The sequence below is a fragment of the Bos grunniens genome, chromosome 10 (assembly GCF_055505025.1).
Source record: "Bos grunniens cultivar Pamir isolate PY7600 chromosome 10, Bosgru_T2T1.0, whole genome shotgun sequence".
In the NCBI taxonomy this organism is placed as follows: domain Eukaryota; kingdom Metazoa; phylum Chordata; class Mammalia; order Artiodactyla; family Bovidae; genus Bos; species Bos grunniens.
The window spans coordinates 18,019,613-18,044,860 of record NC_141174.1 but is presented as its reverse complement, the minus strand read 5'-3'; the positions used below and the strand labels follow the sequence as shown (position 1 = coordinate 18,044,860).

At 41.7% G+C, this 25,248-nt stretch overlaps 1 protein-coding gene across 50 annotated transcripts in view; it reads right to left on the bottom strand.

Moving 5' to 3' along the window:
* The window catches only part of ENTPD5 (ectonucleoside triphosphate diphosphohydrolase 5 (inactive)), a 35,814-nt gene that overhangs the window by 5,711 nt on the left and 4,855 nt on the right, over window positions 1-25,248 (bottom strand). For 6 of the 50 annotated variants that reach the window (XM_086319767.1, XM_086319746.1, XM_086319760.1 and 3 more), the window contains 13 exons: window positions 22,923-22,988; window positions 9,822-10,104; window positions 9,096-9,175; window positions 7,001-7,144; window positions 6,728-6,803; window positions 6,429-6,464; window positions 5,997-6,085; window positions 5,610-5,689; window positions 4,870-4,931; window positions 3,802-3,903; window positions 2,972-3,112; window positions 2,196-2,252; window positions 1,358-1,473 (listed from right to left, as the gene is read on the bottom strand). In XM_086319767.1, coding sequence (XP_086175893.1) covers window positions 1,358-1,473; window positions 2,196-2,252; window positions 2,972-3,112; window positions 3,802-3,903; window positions 4,870-4,931; window positions 5,610-5,689; window positions 5,997-6,085; window positions 6,429-6,464; window positions 6,728-6,803; window positions 7,001-7,144; window positions 9,096-9,175; window positions 9,822-10,038 — 1,200 coding nt within the window. In that variant the 5' untranslated portion in view covers window positions 10,039-10,104; window positions 22,923-22,988. Of the gene's footprint in view, window positions 1-1,357; window positions 1,474-2,195; window positions 2,253-2,971; window positions 3,116-3,801; window positions 3,904-4,869; window positions 4,932-5,609; window positions 5,690-5,996; window positions 6,086-6,428; window positions 6,465-6,727; window positions 6,804-7,000; window positions 7,145-9,095; window positions 9,176-9,821; window positions 10,105-11,489; window positions 11,746-13,109; window positions 13,155-22,922; window positions 22,989-25,248 lie in introns of those variants that run through there. The other 44 variants (XM_086319754.1, XM_086319715.1, XM_086319725.1 and 41 more) reach the window with 22 other exon arrangements.

The following is a 25,248-nucleotide window of genomic DNA, read 5'->3' as shown; positions in this document are numbered from 1 at the left end:
GGCATAGTTGTATGTCTGTTACATCTCCTCTAATGGCCTGTATACTATTAATATTTGAGGACAAAGATTACATCTTAATCATCTTTGTAACTAAAATGTGCAATTACTCAGTTATGGTATAGAATATAAAAAAATATGGGATGGATGAAACTTATGTGTTTGGAATAGATAACAAGCTACTACAGATTAAGTAAGGAAGACAAAGAGGGACCCAAAACTCAAGAGGCACTAAATATATGCTGCTGCTGCTGCTAAATCACTTCAGTTGTGTCCGACTCTGTGCGACCCCATAGACAGCAGCCCACCAGGCTTCCCCATCCCTGGGATTCGCCAGGCAAGAACACTGGAGTGGGTTGCCATTTCCTTCTCTAATGCATGAAAGTGAAAAGTCAAAGTGAAGCTGCTCAGTCGTGCCCACTCTTAGTGACCCCATGGACTGCAGCCTACCAGGCTCCTCCCTCCATGGCATTTTCCAGGGAAGAGTACTGGAGTGGGGTGCCATTGCCTTCTCCGACTAAATATATGAGGCACACATAAAATACATACAACATACTACGTAAGGCATTCAATGCTCCTGAGGTCTTAGTAAGCCACTCACTGGTGATAACCTTTGGCAGAGGTCCCTCATGTCCTCTGCCAAACAAAATCATCAAATGGACTAATGAGCAAGCTGATGCCACTGGCCGGTGCCCCTTCAAAAAGAGCAGCTTTGCCCCAGGCACCCTTTGTCCTTGTGCTCCCTTGACCAAACTTTACCTACAGTACTTGAAACCACATTGTCAGCAGCAAAGACAGGCAGGACATATGAACCCAGAATTCAGGAAGTACAGCGCTGCCTGCACCCCATCTGTGTGTTCCCCTTGCTTCTCACTCTGACTTTTGAAATTGATTTAATAAACCATGTGACTTGGGCATCTTAACTTGGCCACAAACCACTCTGCTCTATGACCTCTGGGATAGCTTGCCTGGTAATATAGAGTCGACCCTTGAACTACAGGGGATTATAAGTGCCAACCCCTGTGTGGTCAAAAACCTGCATATAACTGTACAGTCAGCCCTCCATATCTGTGGATGCAACGAACCACAGATTGTGTAGTACTCTAATACTTACTATTGAAAAGAATCCATGTTATTCAGCCTGTTTTATTTAAGGGTCAACAGTACTTAGAAGCCGCTACTGCATCAAGCTGATTTCCCATATTCATGGTGCCTTGCACACTGCCTTGTCCATAGCCTGAATGAAATTATCTCCAAATTCCACCTGCAGCCACTCTGATTACTAAACAAGTTTTTAACTCTTTCTCCCCAGCTGCGGAGTGAGAGGACTGTTACGTGGCACTAGTGTCCTCTCTCTTACCTGTAAGACGGTGCTGCTTGCAAAGCCAAAGCCGTCCTTCAGCAAGGCGGTGATGTAACTGAGATCCATGCACAGGAAGGGACTGCCTGAGGTGAAGTTTTCCAGGTTATCACACACTGGCAGTGAGAGAAAGAAGAGTGCAATGCCAAGTCTGCAGCCATCGGAGAGGCATGACTTTCTCTAAATACGGACTGAGAATAAGCACAGCAGAACCCTCATTCTTCCTCTCCCAGATGCTTGGGAGTCTCAGGGGCTAGAACTGTGCAGTGACAGCCTCTGCAGAACCCCAGCTCATCAAGAACCTGCACATTTTTGACGTGACATCTCATATACTCAAAGGTGTGTGGGCCCTACCTAGTTCATTTGCTATGACGTGTATTTCTATGACCTAATGTTGGGGCTTAATTCAACGAAGTCCCTTATACAGTGTTAATGCTGAGACCCAGAAGACAGGGAAATACCAGTTAGTCCTATTTCACAGCCTCTGGATGAGATCAGTTACTTGCATTTATGATGGACTCCTTCAAGGAAGCCTCTGCAACAATTTCTTGTATATTCTGATGGTTAGTTTTATTACCACTGATAACACTATTTCAACTTCTTTTTAAAAAAGGAGAAAGAAATATAGTAAGAAGAAAAGGTTTTCACCATTTGTCCAAACTCTTGTATTCTCATTTTTCTCTTTGCCACTTAATGCTTTTAACTGCTGGCAAAGATAGGAAATCAGCCTGCTGAGCGGCTTTCTGCTGGCTGAGGTGCATCAGGTGACCTTAAGGTCACTGGTGTTGGCAGGCACAGCTTCACGGGCTTGCCTTCAGTGATTTCCACTGACACTTACCTTCCCTTGCTTTTCTCTCAAAATCTTCAACTTTTAAAACACCCCCTTTTTCATAATCTGAAACAGAACAGCAGTTGAAGTCAAAAGGCCTTCCAGGAAGCATAAGAAAATTTATCCTAGTGATATTTATAATAATGAAAAAGTAAAAAATTTCCAATATTAAAAATGAGATAAACAAACATGATATATCCCTACAATATAATCTATGCCATTTATTTTATTTATAATCTGTTATGTATGCTTACAGCTAAAAAACTGGCCCATTAAAAAGGGGCCATTAAATACAGTAGAAAATAAAAAATTAATTCATATCTCAGGCCATGACTGATCACATATGTACATTCTCACCGCTAAACAAAATGTGTTACTATTATGATAAGAAAAAGTTATAAAGTGGAGAGAGGATGGGGTGATGAGTATAATCATTATCTTGAATTTGGTGATGGTTTCGTGGGTGTTTACAAGTGTCAAAACTTACCCAGTCATATACTTGAAATATGTGTGTTTTATTTTATGCCAATTATACCTCCATTAAGATGTAAAAAAAAGAAAAAAAAAGACTTCATGTATACTTGTTTAGTATATACTTCATGTATACTGGTTTAGGCCACCTTCTAGTCCCAAAAGATTCTAAACCAGACTCTCCCACTTGAGTAACTTGGGAGCAAAGCAGGGTGAGCAGCTCAACAAAGCACCACAAATACTCCTTTGTCCCCTCCCTTCCCCACCACAGGCTTGCCCAGCTCTCCCTACACTGACACCTGGCGTGAACTTACCAATCATGTCTGTGTCCACGGCTCGGTCATAGTAGTAAGAGAAAGCGTAGAAGGAGCCTCTCTGGACCTCATCTGGTTGATGAAGTTTTCCTTGCACCACCCTCAGCACTTCCGCATAGCAGGGCTCAAAGCCCACCTCTCCTGCTGGGGCAAAGGGCAAGGAGGGAAAGTGAGAGGCAAGCTGCTGAGGGAGAACAGGAGGACCAAGGCGCGCTGAGGCTCAGGACAAAGCGCTTACAGACAAAGATGAGCACACTTCTGCGGCTTCATCCCTCTGGAAAACTGGTACCTGCTTCTCCATGGAGCTTCCTCCCTAACCTGCGTTCACCAAAGAAGCCAGGGCCCACCTCGAGCTGCAGCCCAGCACTGCGTTTCACGGTAGTTATGATAAGTATGCAGAGGCTCACCCGCTTCCTTCACTGGAAAAATTAAGTTGCTCCCTTGAGTTGAATGTCTATGCCTTTTATAATACCTAAGATCAATTACTGTTTTATTGCCTCAATTCTCTAACTGAAATAGCTAAGCATTAATTGAATCTGAGACAGTTTCACCCTGCAGAGAGCTGAGACCCTTAATAAGTTAGATGCCAGCTAAGAGGTTTCTAATGGATCCACAACACTTGGGCAGGGAAAGAGCTGCAGAGAGAGTGACAGCTGCTGTGTTCTCTGTCATGATACACTACTCCTGGAGGCACACCAACATCTCCTTGGAATTAGTTCCTGCAAAAGACAAGCTTCTCTTCTCTTGAGCTCTGGAAGAAGTTTCCCATGGGACTTTTCCAGACTTCTACTATAAACGTAATTTCAACCAGTGGAAAAAATACCACTTGCCTTCTTGATTGCCACCGTACTGGTATTTCACACCCCCAAAGATCCACTCTGCTTCCAACCATCTCGGCAGACAGGCACTTCGGAAAGTGTGTCCATCAATTCCTGGAAGAAACCAGACCACAAAGTAAGAGGCAAGGGTGTGAGGGAAAGAGAGAAAGAAAGCCAAACAAGAAGCCAGTAAGGTTAAAAGCTATTATCAAGGTGGCTGGGCCTTAAAATCATATGGAATTAGTTCCGTGACTGCTTCCTATGATATGAATTCTTACTCTCAGGGTTCACAGATGGGCTTGGTGAACCCCCTGAAACTCCAGGCAAATTTTCATGCTTATATTTATTTGGCAGAGGGGTTGTTGGCTTTCATCATATATTAAATCTAAAACCTATAACGGAATAAAGTTCCCTCATTTCTAAAAAAGGGGGAAAAATACTGATCTACTCTTCTCATTGGTTGTTGTAAGACTTAATACACCTGAAAATGTGAACTCTGAAATGTCAAGTCATCATCCCAATAATAGCTTACTGTGAACCACATGCCATACAGATTGAATTAAATGCAAAATCTCTTTTAAGGTGAAGAAAAGGGGCACAAGAAGTTTAGCTAACTGGCCCCAGATCACAAGACTGGTACTGAACTGCTTCTGTCTGACCCCAAAAGCTGAACTTTTGACCCCTTTTCTGCCTCTGAAGAGAGGAATGGAGCTGTTCGGTTATTCTATCTGGTAAGTGGACTGCTGCCTGCACCTCCCACATAAAACTTAAGGGCCTGAGCGAGCTCCTGCCAAATTTACTCCTTGAGTTTTAATTACTGCAGATGCTTCAGCCTTCTGGCCATAGACCCCTATACCAACAGATTTCATGCTGGAAATGGTGAATAATATATCTATAAAAATATCTGAACTCATAAAGTAGAAAAGGAATTTGCCATTATTGTGTCCATTATACAACGTATGCCTCCTACTTCAGCATAACCCCTCCTGCCACAGAATCACTGCCACGGCAGGGAAAAGGCAAGCTGAGCACTGGTGTCGTTCTCACCACACCCCCACCAGCACAGGCACCCAGACAAACCTGCCGTCTCCAGGGCTCCCAGGGTTGCTAGTCTTGCAGCTTTCAATCCAAATCCCAAGTAACTGTAAAATACAGGATTGACTAATTTCATGCCGGTCCTGAATTCTCCAGCTTAAAGCTCCTTCTTCCAAAAGTAATATGGTTTCTCCGTCTCCCGTTGGAGGGAGGAAAAACTTGTTCTCTGTGACCTATTCATCTCATGCAGACAACACACAGTAATTCCTGCACAGTTCAGACCAAGGCTGTGCAGTAAGAACTCTCCATGATTTAAAGGCCAGAGATGGTGACACTTCCTAGGGTTCCACCCTGGGAACCATCCGCAGAAAAGCTCTCATTATCCTAGCTTCTAGCCCAACTGTGATCAAATTCTAGGCTGGATTTTGAGCATCTGAGGTCAGTTTAAAAGAAGCTGACACAGAGCTTTGGCTGAACTTTCTCTGAGTGTTCTGTCTCTAGAGAAAACTTGACTTATATTACTTATCTTTTTTACTCTTTTACATTATTTTTTAAAATCTTATATTACTTTTTATTTTATTACTATTACATGTTTTTAGGGCAAGAATAGAGAATCTTGGGTCCCCTGGGCTTTGGTAAGTGGCTCGGGTTTCAGTTAACAGGCCTTCGGGGACTGGCAAAGATTTTGTAAGGCTGGTCAGGTGTGACGAAATGTGAAAATGCTTTGAAAAGTTAGGAGAATCATACAATGCAAAATATTATTGCTCCATGTTCCTCTCCCTCACCTATGTGTATAGAGCTTATAAGTGCTGTTAAACATCTCAAAGGAAGTGAGGTAGTCCCTAGGGGTTTGTTCCAGGGTTTTCTGCAAAACAGAAAAAGCAAAAAGACTATTCAGGATCCACAGTTGTCTGAAGATGTTATCCTCAGTATCCCCTCCCTCTCCTTCCCTCCAAAATCAGAGACAAAGAAGACAGATTACACTGCTCATCTCACAAGACTTGAGGAATCAAAGGGACTCTGAACAGTGAGAGCAAGTTCAGTCAGTCATTAATTGACACTACTCGGCCTGCTCATGGTGGAGCCGCTGTCTGAAAGGGGGCCCTTTCTTAGCACCATGAAATGTCTGCCAAGTGGGTTGGTAACCAGACCCTCGTATGTATCTGACTCACCTCAAACTGAGGCAGGAACGTGATTTGGGTGGAGGCCCCTCCCAGGTCCAGGGTCCCCACAGTCTCCTGGTTGTGGCCGTGCAGCTGCCCTGTGAATGACAGTCAGCTCTGAGCATCTTGTGCTTCCTGGACAGCCCAACACTCCCCTGTCTGCAATTTCTCTCCTACTCCTGGCATATACTGGAGGCATTCTGTAAACACTCCATGCTCCCCAGCGCCTAAGGCTGCAAGCAAAGGCTAACCAGGAAGGACTCTTGCTGCAGCTGAGGTCCTGAAGGCAGGTAATAAACATTAACTTCCTCTCTTTCCTCCCCATCCTCCTTTTTTTTTAAAAACTTAAGAACAATATGAAGAAAAAAGGTATTGGTATTTTGCTCCCTGACCATGTGTGAAACCCAGTTAAGTCCTTAGATAAATGTGAGAATGTGTTACCTGTCAGAAAATTCACAGTAACCCAAGCTAATATGCCTAAAAAAGGAAAGAAAGACAAAGATTACATCCAGAGCATTTTTCCCCTCTTCCTGGGCCCCACCTTTGTTCTTTTATCTCTAAATTTCGTGTCTAAAACACACATTTCCTGCTCCCCATCTTTCCATTTCCCGCTATCCCCTTCCTCCTTGCTTATTTGTTCCTTTTTCTTCAGCACCCCTACCCCTGTCTCTCCAGTGCCTTTAATCGGATATTTATTAACCCTGGCCTTCTCCCCCACCATACATCAACACCTTGCCCACCTTCATAGGATCCATCCATGATGCTAACACTGTCATCTGGTACCAGGAAGGGTGATTTCTTGAAGATCTCTTTTACCTGGCAAAAGGAGGAAAGAAATCTAGATTTCCTAAGGCAATAGAACAGATTCCGAACATATCCTATAATACTTAGAAAGCCACACTCTTCATTTTCCCCAGATAAAATTTTAACAGAACTCATCCCTTTTCCCTAAGAAACTAGGTAAGCCATCATTGGTTTCTTGTAAAAACAAGCAAACAGACAAAACAATGTACCTCAAAGAGCAGCGCCTCAGCCTTCTCTTCTGGCAGTAAGCGCAGCCCCGCCGTTGCCTTCAGGACCACTGGCGTTCTCTTCCAGTGACTTGGAGGGATTGAGTATTTGGCCACCTCTAAGAGCTCTTGAACAGTCTCAGCACCCTTTAAAAGAGACGATTCATGTATCCGGTGAACAGTGCATTTAGTGGAGCGTGTCTGCTCCCTTGGCATGCTCTGGGACAGTACCAGGAGCGAGGGGGCTGAGGGCTCCCATCAGCCTTTTCTGCTCTGAAGAGCAGAGACCCCGAGAAGCGGGCTTCTTTGAAGGAGGAGAAGCCATTTCATTTTGATTAAGTCCTAATAAAAATGATTCTTTTATAGAGTGGTCAATTGTTCTTTTGTGTCTCATATAAAAATTAGCTACACGGGGGCGGGCAGTTTCCTGATGGCCGACTGGTTAGGATTTGGCACTCTCACTGCTGTGGCCAATTTCCATCCCCAGTCAGGGAACTGAGATTCTGCAAGCAGCACAGCATAGCCAAGAAAGAGAAGAAAAATGGTATCTGATATTAAAGAATTTCATATTCATTCATTAATAAAAACATTTTTTAAAAATAGCGTCAGGCCAGAAAGTTGGTATAGTGAAAGAAACAAGGCTTGGAGTTAGATGGCTTGCTTGCTAGCCCTGTGGCCCTCCTGGGGTTGGTGTCCTCAGCTGTGAGATGGAGATACCATCACATAAAACTGCTGTGTGCATTAGATGAGGCAGACTGGACTTCCCTGCTGGTCCAATGGTTAAGAATCCTCCTGTCAATGCAGGGGACATGGGTCTGATCCCTGGTCTGGGAAGACCCCACCTGCTGTGGGGCAAAGCCCATGCGCCATAACTACCGAAGCCCACACGCTCTAGAGCCTGTGCTCTGCAACAAGAGAAGCCACTGCAATGGCAGGTCTGCATCTAGAGTGTAGCCCCCTGCTCGCCGCAACTAGAGAAAACCTGCGTGCCACCACAAGACCTAGCGCAGCCAAAAACAGTAAAATAAATAAGTTAGTTAGAACAGTTTTATTAAAAAAAAAAAGAGGCAGACTGTGCAGAGCTGCCACACAAATGTTAGCTGCAGCTGTCATTATGCTACACCTTTTACGAGTTCCGGCAGGACAGGACACATCAGGTTCATTTTTGCATTACCAGCACCGGCATGCATGGTACACGTGTTCAAATTACGATGTTAGAATCCATTATTTTAAATCCATTGTTTTTCTGAGTAAGCATCTGTTCTGACAACATACTGCCTCTTAAACATTATAACCACAGCACAATTTTACTCTCCAAATGTCAAATCAGTTTCTAACAATGCAATTGTTTTCAACAGCTCCTAATTTTCTATAGCACATTTGCCATTTCATAACGGCAAGCTGAGAAAATAAACATCCTCTTGGTTCTTCAAGCTCAAGCCATTTTTAACATCAGGTTTTCCTCCGGTTAATGATTACACTTGTGACACTGAACAATATCTTTAATATATGCTACCAAATACCAACGTTCAACATTCTGCCTTACTCTATTTTATACCAGTGTGGCCCCTGACACATGGGGTGTTGTATGCTCTGAGAGCTCACATGTGAAATACAGCTATGACAGAACTCTACATTCATCTTCTATTACTGAAGACTTTTCGTCACGGGTTTTGCCCAGTTTCTAGAACATAACCGTGGTTCTATGCTGTATAAGGGCAGAAATGGACTTCACCTCAATCGCCGTATTTATACCTTCTACTTTATGGAACTTCACAACCATTTTCTGCATCTACATTAATTAACACGGTTGATGGCTTCAAATCAAAATCTTAAACAGTCAATACAAATAGCACAATCTCCCGAAAGAGGTGCTCTCCCAGCGTGGTGACAAGCTATTTTCACACCTCCTTCCCCCTAAGCCCTGGTGAACCCAGGGTATACAATTACTGTTATCCAGGAGATTAGCTGAGGACAGAAAACTGATCTCACACATGACCTCAATATCAGCAGAGAACAGCATAAAATATTTAACAGCAGTGCTGTGGTCAAGCTATCAAGGCATTTGAGAATCTAAACATCTATTGAAAAAACTCACCTGCTTAGGTTGATCTACAAAAGCAGACAGGCCTGGCTTCACAGAATCAAAAATTTCCCCTTCCAGAACTGGAAGCTGTCCTATATTGTCCATGAGCAAAATAGGAGAGAGATGGCCGATTATCAAAAGTCAGACTCTTCCTGATCCTGGGCTCTCTATCATATTAACCTATTTCCCCCAGCGATTCCAAGTCATCCCACCTGTGAGGAATTGTAGGAGGCTTGAAGGAGTACTGGGTAGGGGGAGAGAGGATGAAAAGTAATTACTGAGGGTCCCTCTGCCATTTCTCTGGTGGGCACCTCGCTTCTACTCCTTTCCCTAGACTCTGTGTGTAACTTGAGAAGACTGAATATTCAGAAAACATTAATCTCCAGGGTCCCCTCATTCCCTTTTCCAAGGGTGGTAGTGGTCTTCTTCTCAAGACCACTCTCAATATTCTGAACCCTGGAGTATTAATTCACCTTTGGAGAAAAGTAAAGACAAATTATAACTACACTTCTTAGACACATGGGTTCAGACTACAGGCAGTCCTGATGGCTTTGAATTTTCCACCAAGTTAAACCATATGTGTTCAGTTATAGTCCAAAGTTTTCTCTGAAGAAAGACATTTAGAGACTGTAAGATTCTGTAGCTGGCATCCCACACTCTCAGCACATCTGTTTCTAGGAGGAGGAGATGCTCAAGTGTGGGTTTCCAGATGCTGGTGAGGGCCCCAGCTGCACTCACCTGGTACTTTCTGCACGAAGGTGTAAACGTGAATTCGCGTCCCAGTGCTCCCTGCATCAAACATAATTCCATACAAGGTGCCGGCGCTGACGTTGACAGGGCACATGGAAGACAGGAAGACGCCCTCAAACCAAGTCTGCTGCTCTCTGTGGAAGACAGTGCTGCAAACACAGGACGCTACCAGCATGAAAAAGGCTGCTCCCTGGGAAAGGGCCATTCTCTTCTGAGATGTAGTGCGTCTTTTGTTACAGAAGCAGAGCTGCTATCACACCTGCAGTGGCTTCTGGGACAAAGACATGCAAAGTTGGACCAACTGGCCTCTTTGTTTACACTTGTAAGATGGAACACCACCTACAGAAATCCCACCCCTTTCCCCAAGCTGGTCCTTCCCTAAATACCTGCATAACAAGCTAGACTAGGGTGACAGAGGCTCTGAGCACCTTTTCTGAAGGGTATCTGGTTGCAAGAGGAAATTGGGATTTAAAATATATTTCCCCATGCTCTTTCTTTTTCCCTCTATTTTTTGGCCACAAAAAACCCTAGTTCCTCAACCAGGGATCAAACCTGCATCTCTTGCCCTGCTTTTAATAGTAGGGTGGATCACACATACTCAAAGGCTGTCTCTGTCACCCCACTCCTAATGTTACATCTTATTTTTTCTTTCCATTTTGACAATTTTGTCTTTAGATCATGAACCATGTGCCTTGCAGGATCTTAGATCTCCAACCAGGTGTCCCCTGCAGTGGAAGTGTGGAGTCTTAGCCAGTGGACCGCCAAAGAATTCCCTCTTTCTTCTTTTTGATTGATAAATAGAAGCTTCAATTTCTGAATTAAAGTTATAAAGTTACAAAAAAGTTATAAAGTCCCTGGCATTGGGTGTTCACAGCCTTTAAAAATCAGGCCACCTGTGACCAATATTGCCAGTGGCTTGCACATTCAACCACATTTTAAGGAAATAAATCAACTTAATTCAAAAACACTTTAAATAGACCATTATGGTTTTTAAAACATGCTTCACAGGTTTCAGGCTACGTTATCTCCATAAGCACTTAGGAGCAGAAGGGCAAATAAAGACAGAGAGGCTCAACGACCTGCTGAGTCATAAAGTGGTGCATTATGGCAAGTTACTGCCTGTATTTCTTAATGTGCTTGTAACAAATGCAAAACACTTATAAGTGCTCAGCATTATCTACTTTGGATTTTAGATACAAATGATGCAGAAAAACTACAGTAAAGGTTACATGGAAAAGTGTCTCCTGCATAGGGTGCATTTTCCCCTGGTGTCACTGAGGAAGGTCACATCCATATCCTCCAGCATTTCAGGCTTCCTTAGTTGCCTCTTATGTACTTTGCTCAAAACAGTTCTGGGTCTTCTGATTCACCTTTCACCTCTGAACTTCTCCTTATCCAAGTCATGGTTACTAGTTAAACAAGATCAAACTCCAAAGTCCTCATTCCCCAGTCCTCTAATTGCAATAGGACACTCAGTATGCTTGGAGCACAGATGAGGACCGTATATCATCCTCACATTTGTTGATCTGCCAGGATGCGTTCTATCAAAACGTCTCTCTCCCCCGCTAGGTAACATACTACAGAAAATAAAGCAAATTCAAGTTAACTGCATTTGGAATAAAGCTATTTGAAGTAGCTGGAGTTGTTCTGAAGTACCTCAAAGACAGAGTGAGAATTACCAGTTTGAACACTCTTCAAGACTGAACTTCTATCCTGCAGTGAAGAATGAAAGCTATTGGCTAAGGAAAGCAAAACTTAGAATCTCAAAGGAAACTCGTCTCTAGAATCTCAAAGGAAACCGCTCCAACAGGTCAGCTGCCGGGCCAGATTCACACTTATGTCTTCAGTCACTCCCTTTGGTGGGTTCTTCCTTTGCAGCAGCCAGGCTGGTCATGTAGATCAACCAGAAGAACTGAAGACAAAAACAACCTTTCAGATTCTGAGTGTTAACAGATTGTGGCCTTGTCCAAAGCCCAGACCACATTCCACACTCTCTGGAAGTGTATTTAGGGGCTCTCCAGACTGACTGCACAGCAGCTTCTTCAGGGCTCACTCATATTTTTTCTATTATTGTGGTTTCTGGGAAAAAACAAACAACTCTCCAGCTTCTATTTCCATTAAGCAAACCTTTGTTTTTCTTCCAAAAGAAATTAAGGGGGAAAAAATGCATAGCAGGTATCCCTTTTCACAAAGTGAAAACTGCAGCGTCATACCAGGTGCTCAGTGTAGAAGAAAACAGATTTTAGAGAAAGCAAAGGATGAACACACAAACTGCACCATCTGCTCTCAACATTTACCTTCTAACACCACTTCCAATCTCACTTTTCTTTAAGATTAGCTACTCTAAGGATGGCATTAGAAAGGCTCACAACAAACGGCTTAGAGCACACAGAAAGGCACCCTATTTCACATGACACCAGCCTACCAGGCTTGCTCATTCACTGCCAGTCTCTGCTCAGGTGTCACCTTCTCAGAGTCCTTCCTTGTCTACTGTATTTAAAATCGCAACCCACCTGGTCGCATGCATCTTCTATCAACACCTTCCTTCCCTGTTTATTTTTCTCCGCAGCACTCCTTGTCTTCTGACACCCTATATAATTAATTCACTGCTTCTGGGGTTGTTTCTCGTATTCCCTGCTCCTGATTTCCCCTGCCCTTCATGAGCTATACATGGGCAGATAATTTCCTCTGTTCACGGATGTGTTCCTGGCCCTGGAATGATACTGCCACATAGTAGGTGTTGAATATATTCTCTGAAGGGATGAATAGTGATCCAGTGATTCAAGGACTGGATCTCATCCATTTAATAAGAATATATAACAAGTGACTTCTTTCCTAAAGGAGATTCATTATCCACCCACTGGAAAATCATGATTCCAAACTTCCAGGATGGATGGTTTCTCCAAATGTATCAATTACGTAACAAGTTTTATATGCTACTCAAAATAATGTACGTAGACTGGAAAGAATACATCAGTGTATTTAAATTCACTCCTTCAGAATTAGTCTTCTCAACCTCTCTTGCTATCTCCTTATTCACCCCCAACAAAGCCCTCTCTTCAATTCTTTTGAGACTTTGGTGCCAGCTAGGGTCAGTCACTATGCCCATGTCCTTCGAAGGTCTTTTCAGTGCATCTTTGTCTGTGTAGTAAACACCAGTCCCCCCCAGCTCAGCCTCCCTGGAGCATCACGCTCTGGATTCCCTTCTTCCATGTCCCCCAGAGCTTCAGAGACCACAACCCCACAGGACCTGGGCCCCCCACACTGGGTACGCACCTGCTCGTGTCTGCCCAGTCCCTGTGATTCCTTGCTCTCACTGTTGATTGCCTTTTGCTCTTTGCCCCTATTTCAGCCTTTTTGACTCTAGCTAGTTTCATTTGAATCATTTTCACCTTTGTGCTAGTTTGCAACCATGTGGCATTTTGCTAACTCACTCCCTTCTTTATTCTTCACTCCTCCCTTATCCACCTTTATTCTGAGTATACATTATCATCTGATTCATCTACTTTTATGATAGTTAAGTGCCAACTGGCAGAATTACTGCTTATAGGGCTTAAGTTGCCAAGGAACTGAATTCTGTGTTGTTTTTACACAGGAGATCAAAATTAATGTTTTTACAACATTATTTAGTTATGTTACATTTACAAAATATGTAGCCTTATAAGAATACTACCTATCCCCTACTAATTCATGTTTTTACAACATTAGCCCAATAGTAGAGAAGTGAATAACACTCCTCAAAAGCTTCCATCTCTGCGATGAACTTAGGAGACTAGCATTGGATTGTCCAATTTATAAGCATCACTGAGTGTCTAATATATACCAGACACTGTGCTAGCTTCTAGATACAAAGTTCAGTTCAGTAGCTCAACATGTCCGAATCTTGCGACCTCATGAACCGCAGCATGCCAGGCCTCCCTGTCCATCACCAACTCCCGGAGTTTACTCAAACTCATGGCCATTGAGTCGGTGATGCCATCCAACCATCTCATCCTTTGTCGTCCCCTTCTCCTCCTGCCTTCAATCTTTCCCAACATCAGGAACTTTTCAAGTGAGTCAGCTCTTCACATCAGGTGGCCAAAGTATTGGAGTTTCAGCTTCAACATCAGTCCTTCCAATGAACACCCAGGACCGATCTCCTTTAGAATTGGCTGGTTGGATCTCCTTGCAGTCCAAGGGACTCTCAAGAGTCTTCTCCAACACCACAGTTCAGAAGCATCAATTCTTCGGCACTCAGCTTTCTTTATAGTCCACCTCTCACATCCATACATGACCACAGGAAAAACCATAGCCTTGACTAGACGGACCTTTGTTGGCAAAGTAATGTCTCTGCTTTTTAATATGCTGTCTAGGTTGGTCATAACTTTCCTTCCAAGGAGTAAGCATCTTTTAATTTCATGGCTGCAATCACCATCTACAGTGATTTTGGAGCCCCCAAAAATAAAGTCAGCCACTATTTCCCCATCTATTTGCCATGAAGTGACGGGACCGGATACCATGATCTTCGTTTTCTGAATGTTGAGCTTTAAGCCAACTTTTTCACTCTCTTTCACTTTCATCAAGAGGCTCTTTAGTTCTTTTTCATTTTCTGCCATAAGGGTGGTGTCATCTGCATATCTGAGGTTATTGATATTTCTCCCGGCAATCTTGATTCCAACCTGTGCTTCATCCAGCCCAGCGTTTCTCATGATGTACTCTGCATATAAGTTAAATAAGCAGGGTGACAATATACAGCCTTGATGTACTCCTTTTCCTATTTGGAACCAGTCTGTTGTTCCATGTCCAGTTCTAAGTGTTGCTTCCTGACCTGCATACAGCTTTCCCAAGAGGCAGGTCAGGTGGTCTGGTATTCCCATCTCTTTCAGAATTTTCCACAGTTTATTGTGATCCACATAGTCAAAGGCTTTGGCATAGTCAATAAAGCAGAAATAGATGTTTTTCTGGAACTCTCTTGCTTTTTTGATGATCCAGCAAATGTTAGCAATTTGATGTCTGGTTCCCCTGCCTTTTTTTAAACCAGCTTGGCTATCTGGAAGTTCACAGTTCATGTATTGCTGAAGCCTGGCTTGGAGAATTTTGAGCATTACTTTACTAGCGGGTGAGATGAGTGCAATTGTGCAGTAGTTTGAGCATTCTTTGGCATTGCCTTTCTTTGGGATTGGAATGAAAACTGACCTTTTATAGTCCTATGGCCACTGCTGAGTGTTCCAAATTTGCTGGCATATTGAGTGCAGCACTTTCACAGCATCATGTTTTAGGATTTGGAATAGCTCGACTGGAATTCTATCACCTCCACTAGCTTTGTTCATAGTGATGCTTCCTACGGCCCACTTGACTTCACATTCCAGGATGTCTGGCTCTAGGTCAGTGATCACACCATCATGATTATCTGGGTGGTGAAGATCTTTTTTGTACAGTTCTTCTGTGTATTTTTGCCACCTCTTCTTAATATCTTCTGTTGCTGTTAGGTCCATACCATTTCTGTCCTTTATAGAGCCCATCTTTGGATGAAATGTTCCCTTGGTATCTCTAATTTTCTTGAAGAGATCTCTAGTCTTTCCTATCCTATTGTTTTCCTCTATTTCTTTGCATTGATTGCTAAGGAAGGCTTTCTTATCTCTTCTTGCTTTTCTTTGGAACTCTGCATTTAGATGCTTATATCTTTCCTTTTCTCCTTTGCTTTTTGCTTCTCTTCTTTTCACAGCTATTTTTAAGGCCTCCTCAGACAGCCATTTTGCTTTTTTGCACTTCTTTTCCATGGGGATGGTCTTGATCCCTGTCTCCTGTACAATGTCATGAACCTCCGTCCATAGTTCATCAGGCACTCTATCAGATCTAGTCCCTTAAATCTATTTCTCACTTCCACTGTATAATCATAAGGGATTTGATTTAGGTCATACCTGAATGGTCTAGTGGTTTCCTACACTTTCTTCACTTTAAGTCTAGATACAAAAGACAATTCAAATACAGACCCAGCTCCTGGGGACGATTTCAGCTTACTAAAAGAAACAGACAGATAAACCAATACCTGTACTCTACCATGGCAAGTTCTCTGACAGAACTATGCACAGGTATGCCAAGTCTCTTCAGTCGTGTCCGACTCTGCGCGACCCCATAGACGGCAGCCCACCAGGCTCCGCTGTCCCTGGGATTCTCCAGGCAAGAACACTGGAGTGGGTTGCCATTTCCTTCTCCAATGCATGAAAGTGAAAAATGAAAGGGAAGTCTCTCAGTCGTGTCTGACTCTTTGCGACCCCATGGACTGCAGCCTACCAGGCTCCTCCATCCATGGGGTTTTCCAGTGGAGTGGGGTGCCATCGCCTTCTCCGATGCACAGGTATAGTTCTGTGCATATGGCAGGAGTGGATATAAGGGACAGTAACTCATCACAGAAGGAGGATGGGAGTGGGAAGGGAGTGGGAAGCTTTTTAAGGGATGAGAGGTATAAGCTTGGTCCTGAATCAGAGGCAGGAATTACCATGGAAGTAACACAGGAGAATTCTGAGAACTTCAACTACTACAAGTTCAGTATGGCTGGAATGGAGAGGTGTAACAGAATAGAGGACAAGTGTGAGAAAGAATTGTTCTGGAGGTATCAAATCAGATTTCCAAACAAGTGGACTTGTTTTCCTTAAACAGTTCCCTGGTGACACCTGACTGCTATTAATGTCTTTCTATTCCCTCCTTAAGCAAATATCACTATTGACTAACGTATTTCCCAACAGTGTAAAATAATGGGATGAGAGAGGTGATTAGGAAGGTCTACCAAAAAGTCTGAAAACACTGAAATGTAAAAGCTCCCACTGCCAATTCTTCTGAGTTCCACAGCAAAGTTGACTTTAACAAAGTAAAAATTGAACATAAAGCAAACTTAAAATGTAACTGAATGAAATTTTTAAACAATAGGCTGATGGGAATGAATTAGCCCAAACACCTAGAATGTAAGTTAGGCAAAATAAAACCAAAGTGGATCTAACTGGGTAAGTCTGGGACAGATCTCAGCACAGTGAGCAATGCCTCATTTGAGAATATAACTTAGGACTTACAGATCTAATACCAAGGGCCAAGGGCCACAGCCCCAGAACACCTTGCTATTTGAAGGGTGTATAGGGGAAAGAAAGAAATAGCTTTCGTACTCCTAAAGCCAACTACAGAGCCTGGAACATGTCAGACTTCAGTAAATACATTCTGAACGGACCTGGGACAATTGGGCTGATGGTATCTGCAGATAGGAGCACTGAGGCAGGGAGTACCACTTTTCCCAGGGTCTTACTATGGCTATGTATCACATCCCCAACTTTATTCCCTCCAAAGCAGCCCACAGGAGCGCTGTTCTAGGAAGTCTGTTTATTCACATATGTATTCATTCAGCCATTCCAGAAATGATCAGTTGCCTAATGCTACTTATAAGTACAGCATGCAAAGATGAATCGTCTTAGATCTGCCCTTTAGGAGACTACAGTAAACAGGAAAAATTTAATTTAATTACCTTTGTGAAGTTAAAATGTGACAAGCAGCACAGTTCTATGCTCTGAGATTTCAAAGCAGGGAGAGATTATTTGGAGCTGGAATGGTCAGAGAAAGCTTTGTGAAAGGGGAAGCTTCTGAGAAGGGTAATGAAGAGGGGAATTAGGACATGGGAGGAGTGCTTTTCAGGAAAAAAATAAAATATGAATCAAGACCTGGATGGAGAGAGGATGGAGCAACCCCAAGGGACAGTAAATAGACCAGATTGTTGTAGAAAACAAAATTGGAAAGGCAAACTGAGATCAGATAGTAGAATACACCAAATGCTCAGCTACGGAATTCAGACTTGACTTTGCAGGCGATGTGAAGCCACTGAAAATTTTGAGCAAGGAGTGTCACAGATATGAATCTGGCAGTTACATGTAAGAATCAGGGTAGGGAGCCTTGGTAGGTTCCACTCACTTATCTAATAACCACATCTTTTTAAATGAATAATTAAAATGGTAAAGGAGCCCAATGCACAGATGACTAAATCTACCTAGAGGATTAGGAAAGGCATGAGATGACATTTGAACTGATTACAAAAAGTGAACAGAAGTAACTACATAAATAAGAGAGACATGTGGACAAAGAACAGAGGGACTATAGAAAGATGAAAACGGCAAGGAAATTATGGATAGTTTGATTTCATTTTTAAATTTCCTCAAGAACTTCTTGTCAAAGGTTGAGAAACAAAATGAAAACAAAGAATAGGTTAGAATGGAAGAGATTACAGGGAGGTTAGCATTTAATGCAGAGGAAAGACCAGCCAAAGGAAAACAGTCTGAGGTGATCACAGCTACCGTTTATTGAGATCTTAACATCCGCCAAGCACTATGTGAAGTATTTCACATAGGTTATCTCATTTAATCCCACAATACCACTCTGTGAGGCAGATTTTGTAATTAACATCCCCATTATAGAAATAAGAAAACTGAGGCTTACATAATTTAAGACCACGCAGCAGTTAAGAGAGTCCAAAATCAAACTTAGATGGTCTAATTCTAGAGCCCAGCGTTGCCTGCTAGGTCACAGGAGGGTCAGCTGATATGGCACCAGGGAAAGGCAGCTGTCCGGTGGGGAAGAGCACAGGGCCGAGAAGGATGGTCAGAGACTAGCCAGAAGTCAGACTGGCACCAGGATGTGAGAGTCTCACAGCAGCTTGGTTTCCTTCCTCTGTATGACCAAGAACTTCTGATCTGTGTCCAGCTGCTCCACCTTTATTACGTTTCCAGAATCTAACCGTTTCTGACCACTTCCACCACCACTGTCTTGGCCCAAGCCACCATCATCTTTCATGCGGTTTATTCTAACATTCTCCTATTTGATCTCTGCTTTTACCCTCACTCCCCTAGAGTCTAACACACCTTTCTATTGCAAAGTCCAGCAATCACTTCCCATACCCCTCAGAGTAGCAAGGTCCAAACAGGATTCACAGATCCACCTGCTGTGCCTCCCACTTCATTACCTCTGACCTCACTACTAATGGTTTTCATCTCACTCGCGCCACCCACACTGACCTCTGTGCTTAAATATCACACATGGTCCTGCCTTAGGGCCTTGCTCTAGCTGTCCCCACTCTCTGGAACCATCTTTTCCCAAACATTCACTTGATCAACTTATTGTTCAGATGCTGTTTCCTTACAGACATCTATCTCGACTACTATAACCACCTCCCTTGTGTGTCCCCTACTTCCATCTCCTTTCTCAATCCTCCTTACACTGATTTACTTTTTTTCTCCATACCACTCATCAATTCTAACACACTAGATGGCTTATTTACTATGCTTGCTATCTGTGTTTCTCTGATATAAACTCCTTAAGAGCAGAAATCTTTTTTTGTTTGTTTGTTTTGTTTTGATATAACCCAAGCACCTAGAAGGGTGTCCAAGAAGGTGTTCAATCAGAAATAACAATAGGTAGCACTGACACATAAACACTCCAATGTCTAAACCAGATTAACTAGTGGGAAGTTGCTATATATACAGGGAGCCCAGATGGGCTCTCTGTGATGACTGAGAGGGATGGGAGGGGAGGGGAGAGGGCAGTTCAAGAGGGAGGGAATATATATATATATATATATATATATATATATAAAACTGACTTAAGCTGTTGTATGGAAGAAACCGACACAACATGGTAAAGCAATCATCCTCCAATTAAAAAATAAAAAAAATAAGTGACATAGTAATAAACTACAAAGTGACATAAAAAGGGAGAATACTTTCATAAGTAAATGAATATTTAAGAAGGAATATAATGATTAATGAATACCTTCAATTTGTGTTAGAAGAAACTATCATTTTCTTTTTCTGAATCTGTAAGTCCGATAGCTAAACTGAACTTCTTTAACCAAACACATTCAATTGTTAAAAATGTTATAAGGCGGTGCTAGTGGTAAAGAACCTGCCTGTCAATGCAGGAGACCTAAGAGGCATGGGTTCGACCCCTGGGTCAAGAAGATCCCCTGGAGAAGGAAATGGCAGTATTCTTGCCTGGAGAATCCCATGGACAGAGGAGCCTGGTGGCCTGCCGTCCACGGGATTGCAGAGTCAAACATGACTGAAGCCACCGGGCACAGATGATAGTAAGCGCTGTTTACATTGTCCAGATTCTCTTCTACACATAAAACCAGTAAGTATTTTAGAATACTGTCCCTTAGTTATCTATTGCTGCACAACAAACAACTCCAAAACTTAGTTGCTTAGAATGACAACAGACATTTATTATTTCATAGTTTCCGTAGTTCAGGAATTTGGAAGTGATGTAATTAGACAATTCTGGCTCAGGGTCTCTCATGATACTGTAGTCAAGATGCACGCTGGGACTGCAGTCATCTGAAGGTTTGGCTAAGGCTGAGGACCCACCTCAGTGGCTGACAAGCTGGTTTTTTGGCTGTTAGAAAAACACCTCAGTTGCTTCCCACGTGGACTCTCCATAGGGCTTTAAACGTCTTCATAATATGGTGGCTGGCTTCCTCCAGAGTGGGCAATCCAAGAGAGGGCAATGCAAAGGCAGCAATACTTGGTATGACCCTGCAGGTCATAAACTATCACTTCCCTGTATTTCATTGGTCATACAGACCAATGCTGATACAGTGTGCAAGGAACTACACAAATGTATAAATACTGGAGGTGAGGATCAGTATTGATCCTTGGAGACTGGCTACTTCCAATTATAACCAGTATCTGTATAATGTTTTGTGTTCAGCTTTTTTTCACAGTTTATATATATTTCTATTAACACAACTTACATACTTCTTGCTTTAGAAACTATGTTATTCCAATGATATGAACCCTTGAAAATTAAAAATGCCATGGACTTTTAACTGCTCTGAAAATATCATATCCCACTAGTTTAAGCCATCCATTTATGTTATAGTTACAATATTTTACTTAAGGAAAAGAATTAAAGTCAGAAAAACTACAACTCAAACAATGTCCTGCTTGTTCCTAGGAGTGAAAACAAATTTAAATACTTCAAATAAAAGTCAGATCATTTTAGAAACAAGTAGGAAGAAAAGAGTCACTACATTTCAGATTGCAGACATCAGTTAATAACTGAATAATAAAAATTAAATACTGAATCAAGGAAAATAAAGAGTGAAAATAATTATACTAACAGAATAGCAACTTATACAGAGAAAAAAATCCTAACACAATGGTAGCATTAGTTATTAATACTTCGGTACTCTAGAGATATTTGGTAGAAAAGGTTAAGACTGACCACTAGCATAGATTTGAAAACCACAGAAAAATTTTATAACCAGCATTTTTAAAATATTAACTAGATAAAAGAAGGTTTCTTAAAAAAACAACTTTTGTTAGATCATTGCCAAGGAGCTATAATAAGACCTGTGAGCATGGAAACTGCAGGGGAGAGACTGAACAGTAAAAAGAATTTCCCAACAATATGCGCTGTTTCATGAGATGGGGAGAGAATTTTGACCCAAGGGCTCAACCCACATCTGATCACATTGTCCAAATGGATTCACAGATCAGAAGGCTGGTGAAATGAGAGTTCTTTTAAAGTCCCTCCAACACTAAGATCAAATACTCTCCCAAAAAGGAACTAGAATTCATACACTGGTAGTTACCAACAAATATAAACTTATTTCCTATGAACAGATTAGTTCTTTCTATACTTTATTTCATTTTAATCAAAACATTATTAGACATGTGTCAAGAAGGGCCGCTCTGTACAATGAACCATCTGAGTCTTATACTGAAATGAGATGAGGCAGTGCATGACTTCATTCTTCATTGTTTCAGGCCTGACTTAGCTACAATAATCACTGTACAGGGAGAGCTCTTGCTATTGCTGCCTCGCTTTCTTCACAAGTCAAAAGGCCTTTTTTCACCCATTCATTAAAAGTAGGAAGTCCTTTAGGTAAGAAGATACTATTAATCAGGAGGGGATTAATACTGCCCCAATAAGCAAATAAAATGAAAATCTACAGTGATAAACTATCTCTGCCTCCAAACCCATATCCATCGTGGGAGGCACTTATTTACAGAAGAGTAATTGCAAGGATCAGTGCCATTTGTCACTGGTTATATTGGCGTTTGTGAGAAGTGAGAACGTATTTTCCCTTTCTTGTTATTAAGTGAAAAACAGCTGCTCCTTCAAACACGTTGAATCCAAATGAACAACTTGAGAAAGGTAAATATTACAATGACATCTCATGTATAAAACCAAGAACAGGGGCTCCACATATGTACATTTCCTCAAATATGTCTTTATGATACATCTTCTCTAAATACCATAACATTTATTTTAACAGTGTTTGGTAAAAATGTTCCTAAAGTGACATATTTTATTCATGGTCCAGAGTTATGATTATGACCATCAGTTATATTTTTCTGTAAACTTGGGATGCCTTTGGGGACTATAGGTCTAGAGGACTGTTTGCCCTTCTGTCAAGAAATAGTCCCAGACTGCTATGCTTTTTGAGCTAGTTTTCCTCAACATCATGCTATCTGTTATCACTGATCAGTGCCGTCATGTGCCTGCCTCCTTCAGTAAGCTGCCACCATCTAATTTTGAAAACTCTTTTGTGGGACATGAATCAAAGAGTCACAATTACTAGACTTTTACGTCAACTTACACAAATGAGGGCCTCTCCAACAAGGACTGTGGAATCTGTGACAGCTTTTACTGGCTCATTAATCTCTTTCCATTTACTGTGAGCTCTCAGCTAGGAATAAAAAAGCAGAACTCTGACCTATGGGACTTCCCTGGTCCAGTGGTTGAAAATCTGCCCGCTAAGGCAGGGGGTATGGGTTTGATCCCTGGTCCAGGAATACTCCACATGCCTCGGGGCAACTAAACCCGTGTGGCACAACTGCTGAGCCCTCGCTCTAGAGTCCGTGAGCTGCCACACTGAAGCGCACAGCTTGTGCTCCACAAGAGAAGCCACCACAGTGAGAAGCCCACTCACCGCAACTAGAGAGAAGATCCCGCTCGAGGCAAGCAGAGAAAGAAAATGCCTGTGTGTAGCAACAAAGACCTAGCATGGTCAAATAAACAAAAGGAAATCTAACCTACGGAAAAAGAGGGTATGACTTTATATAAGTTACTTACCAATATTTTCTTTTCCTTCTGGGCTTTCCACTTTGTTTCCTTTAACTAATGTATCACTTTTTCAACCTGTAGAAGATGGATACGGATACCCATAAGAGCAAAGTTCTTTTTCCTTTTTTTCCTTTCTCCTATTTTTGATGCAATTATCTCTTTCTGTATTTCTATTTCCAATCTATTTAGGTTTTGGAAAGTGGATCATCAACCTAATCTCCTAACTTGTAATCTAGTACTCTTGGCCTCTTTCTCGTCTTTTAAAATTTCTTTTCATACAAACTACAACGGCAGCCACTCTAATAAAACCACCCGTTTACAAAATCAGCGATAACAAGAGAAGGCAAGTTACACTTCCTGTAAAAGCTAGAGTATATTTTTGAGTTTATGCACTTTGTGAGTTTGTTTGTTTTTTTTTTTTTGCTGTGAAGAATTCAAATACCAGTTGTGTCTTCCACAATATGACTGAGAGTGGCACTCTATTACCAAATGAATATGTGGTCAGAAGGGACCTAGTCAATCCCAGTCACAGGTACATACCTACAAGACTGAAAACAGGAACTCAAACAGTATTTTTACATCAACGTTCACTGCAGCATTATTCACAATGGCCAGAAGTGGAAAAAACCCAAGTATTCATTAACAGATACATAAACAAAATAGGGCACACACAAATACAATGGAATATTATTTAGCTATAAAAAGCAAAAACTTTCTGATACATGCTACAGCATGAACCTTGAAAATGTTATGCTGAGACATAGAAAAATATGATTCCATTTACACGAACTATCTAGAAAAAGCAAATCTGCAGAAACAGAAAGTAGCTTAGAGTTTACCAGGGGTTGTGGTGAGGGGAGAATGCGAGCTATTGCTTAACAGGTCCAGAGTTTCTGCTGGGGTGATGAAAAATGTAAATAGAGAATAGTGATAGCTGTACAACACTGTGAAAGTAATTACACCACTGATCTGCACGCTTAGAATGGTTAAAATGACAATTTTTATGTTATATATATTTTACCACAGTAAAAAAAATTCTTCAAAAGCAGAGGGAATCAAGTACTGCAAACGTAAGATCATAAGAGGAAAGACGGGCTATTATCTCAACATAGCAACAGTTATGACAATCCTCACCCCTGAACCACCTCATGAGGCAATTATGACTTAAATTCTGACACTCAGAAAATGTCTTTAAGCATCTGAGTTTATATAGTATCTTCTATTCTCTCAGAAAGAGAAAGTTAAACTTACCAATGCAACATAAACCTGAAAACTGTACATTCAAGACAGGATGTAAATAATGTAATAAACTGTAACTATAGGGCCTCCAAAGCAATTATTAAACAACTAACGCTTCTCCAGGTATTCTCTTGGTTTCCCAGAATGGAATGAGTGACATTTACCCCTACGCATGCAATTTTGACCACAGTTCTATTAAGTTTTATTTTTAAAAACACTCATATTGTGTACGTACCAATACCCGAACTCAAAACAAGAGACACCTCAAATTGGCATCTCCAAACAACCCCCTTTCTCAGTGCCCCTGCCCAATTAAGAGAGGGTTAAATGGATTCTCTAATTTCCTATTCCTGTTAATGGTACCACAAGTTTTCTAATTTATGATGCAAAATTTTCATCATCTTTGCATTCTCCTCTCTCACACCCAATCTCTTATCAAGGACTAATGATTTTTGCTTTGTAATATCTTTCCCATCTCTTTCTCTTTCTTCTTTCGTAGCCTCTTACTGATTATCTAAAGCCTGGCCTTTATCAACTTCAGACTTTAGACCACTATAGCCTCTTAACTGGTCTTCCAGTCACCAAAGTCTCTCTTCTCAAACCCATACACGACTGTTTCTAAAATGTTATTTGCATCATTTTCCCACTAGACTGTAACTATATCATGGTAGGGATTCATTCACCTTTCAACACTGAACAATCTGGCATGTAATACATTTTTAATTCATCAGTGTTTATTGAATGAATTAATGAAATCATAAGTCCTAACACTTTCCTTCTAAAAACTTTCAATTTTCCACTGCCCATAACAGAAGTTACAAACTCAAATACTGAAATACTTACTGGGGCCAGGCGGAAAATATAAGTGAGTAAAGATGTGTGTAATCAACAGGAAGTGGTAGGGACTGTGCAAACTGGAAAGCACATGTCCCATCTAAAGGGTAAGTTACTTGCTGTTCCCACAAATTGCTGCCATGATGAAATACAGGCCTAGTATGTTGCCAGGTCTTCTGATTTTTCAAGATAAGCCAAGAGCACAGATTTCTACGTAGAATCCGGTTTTTAAATGTGTGTATTTGTTGCTCAGTGTCCAACT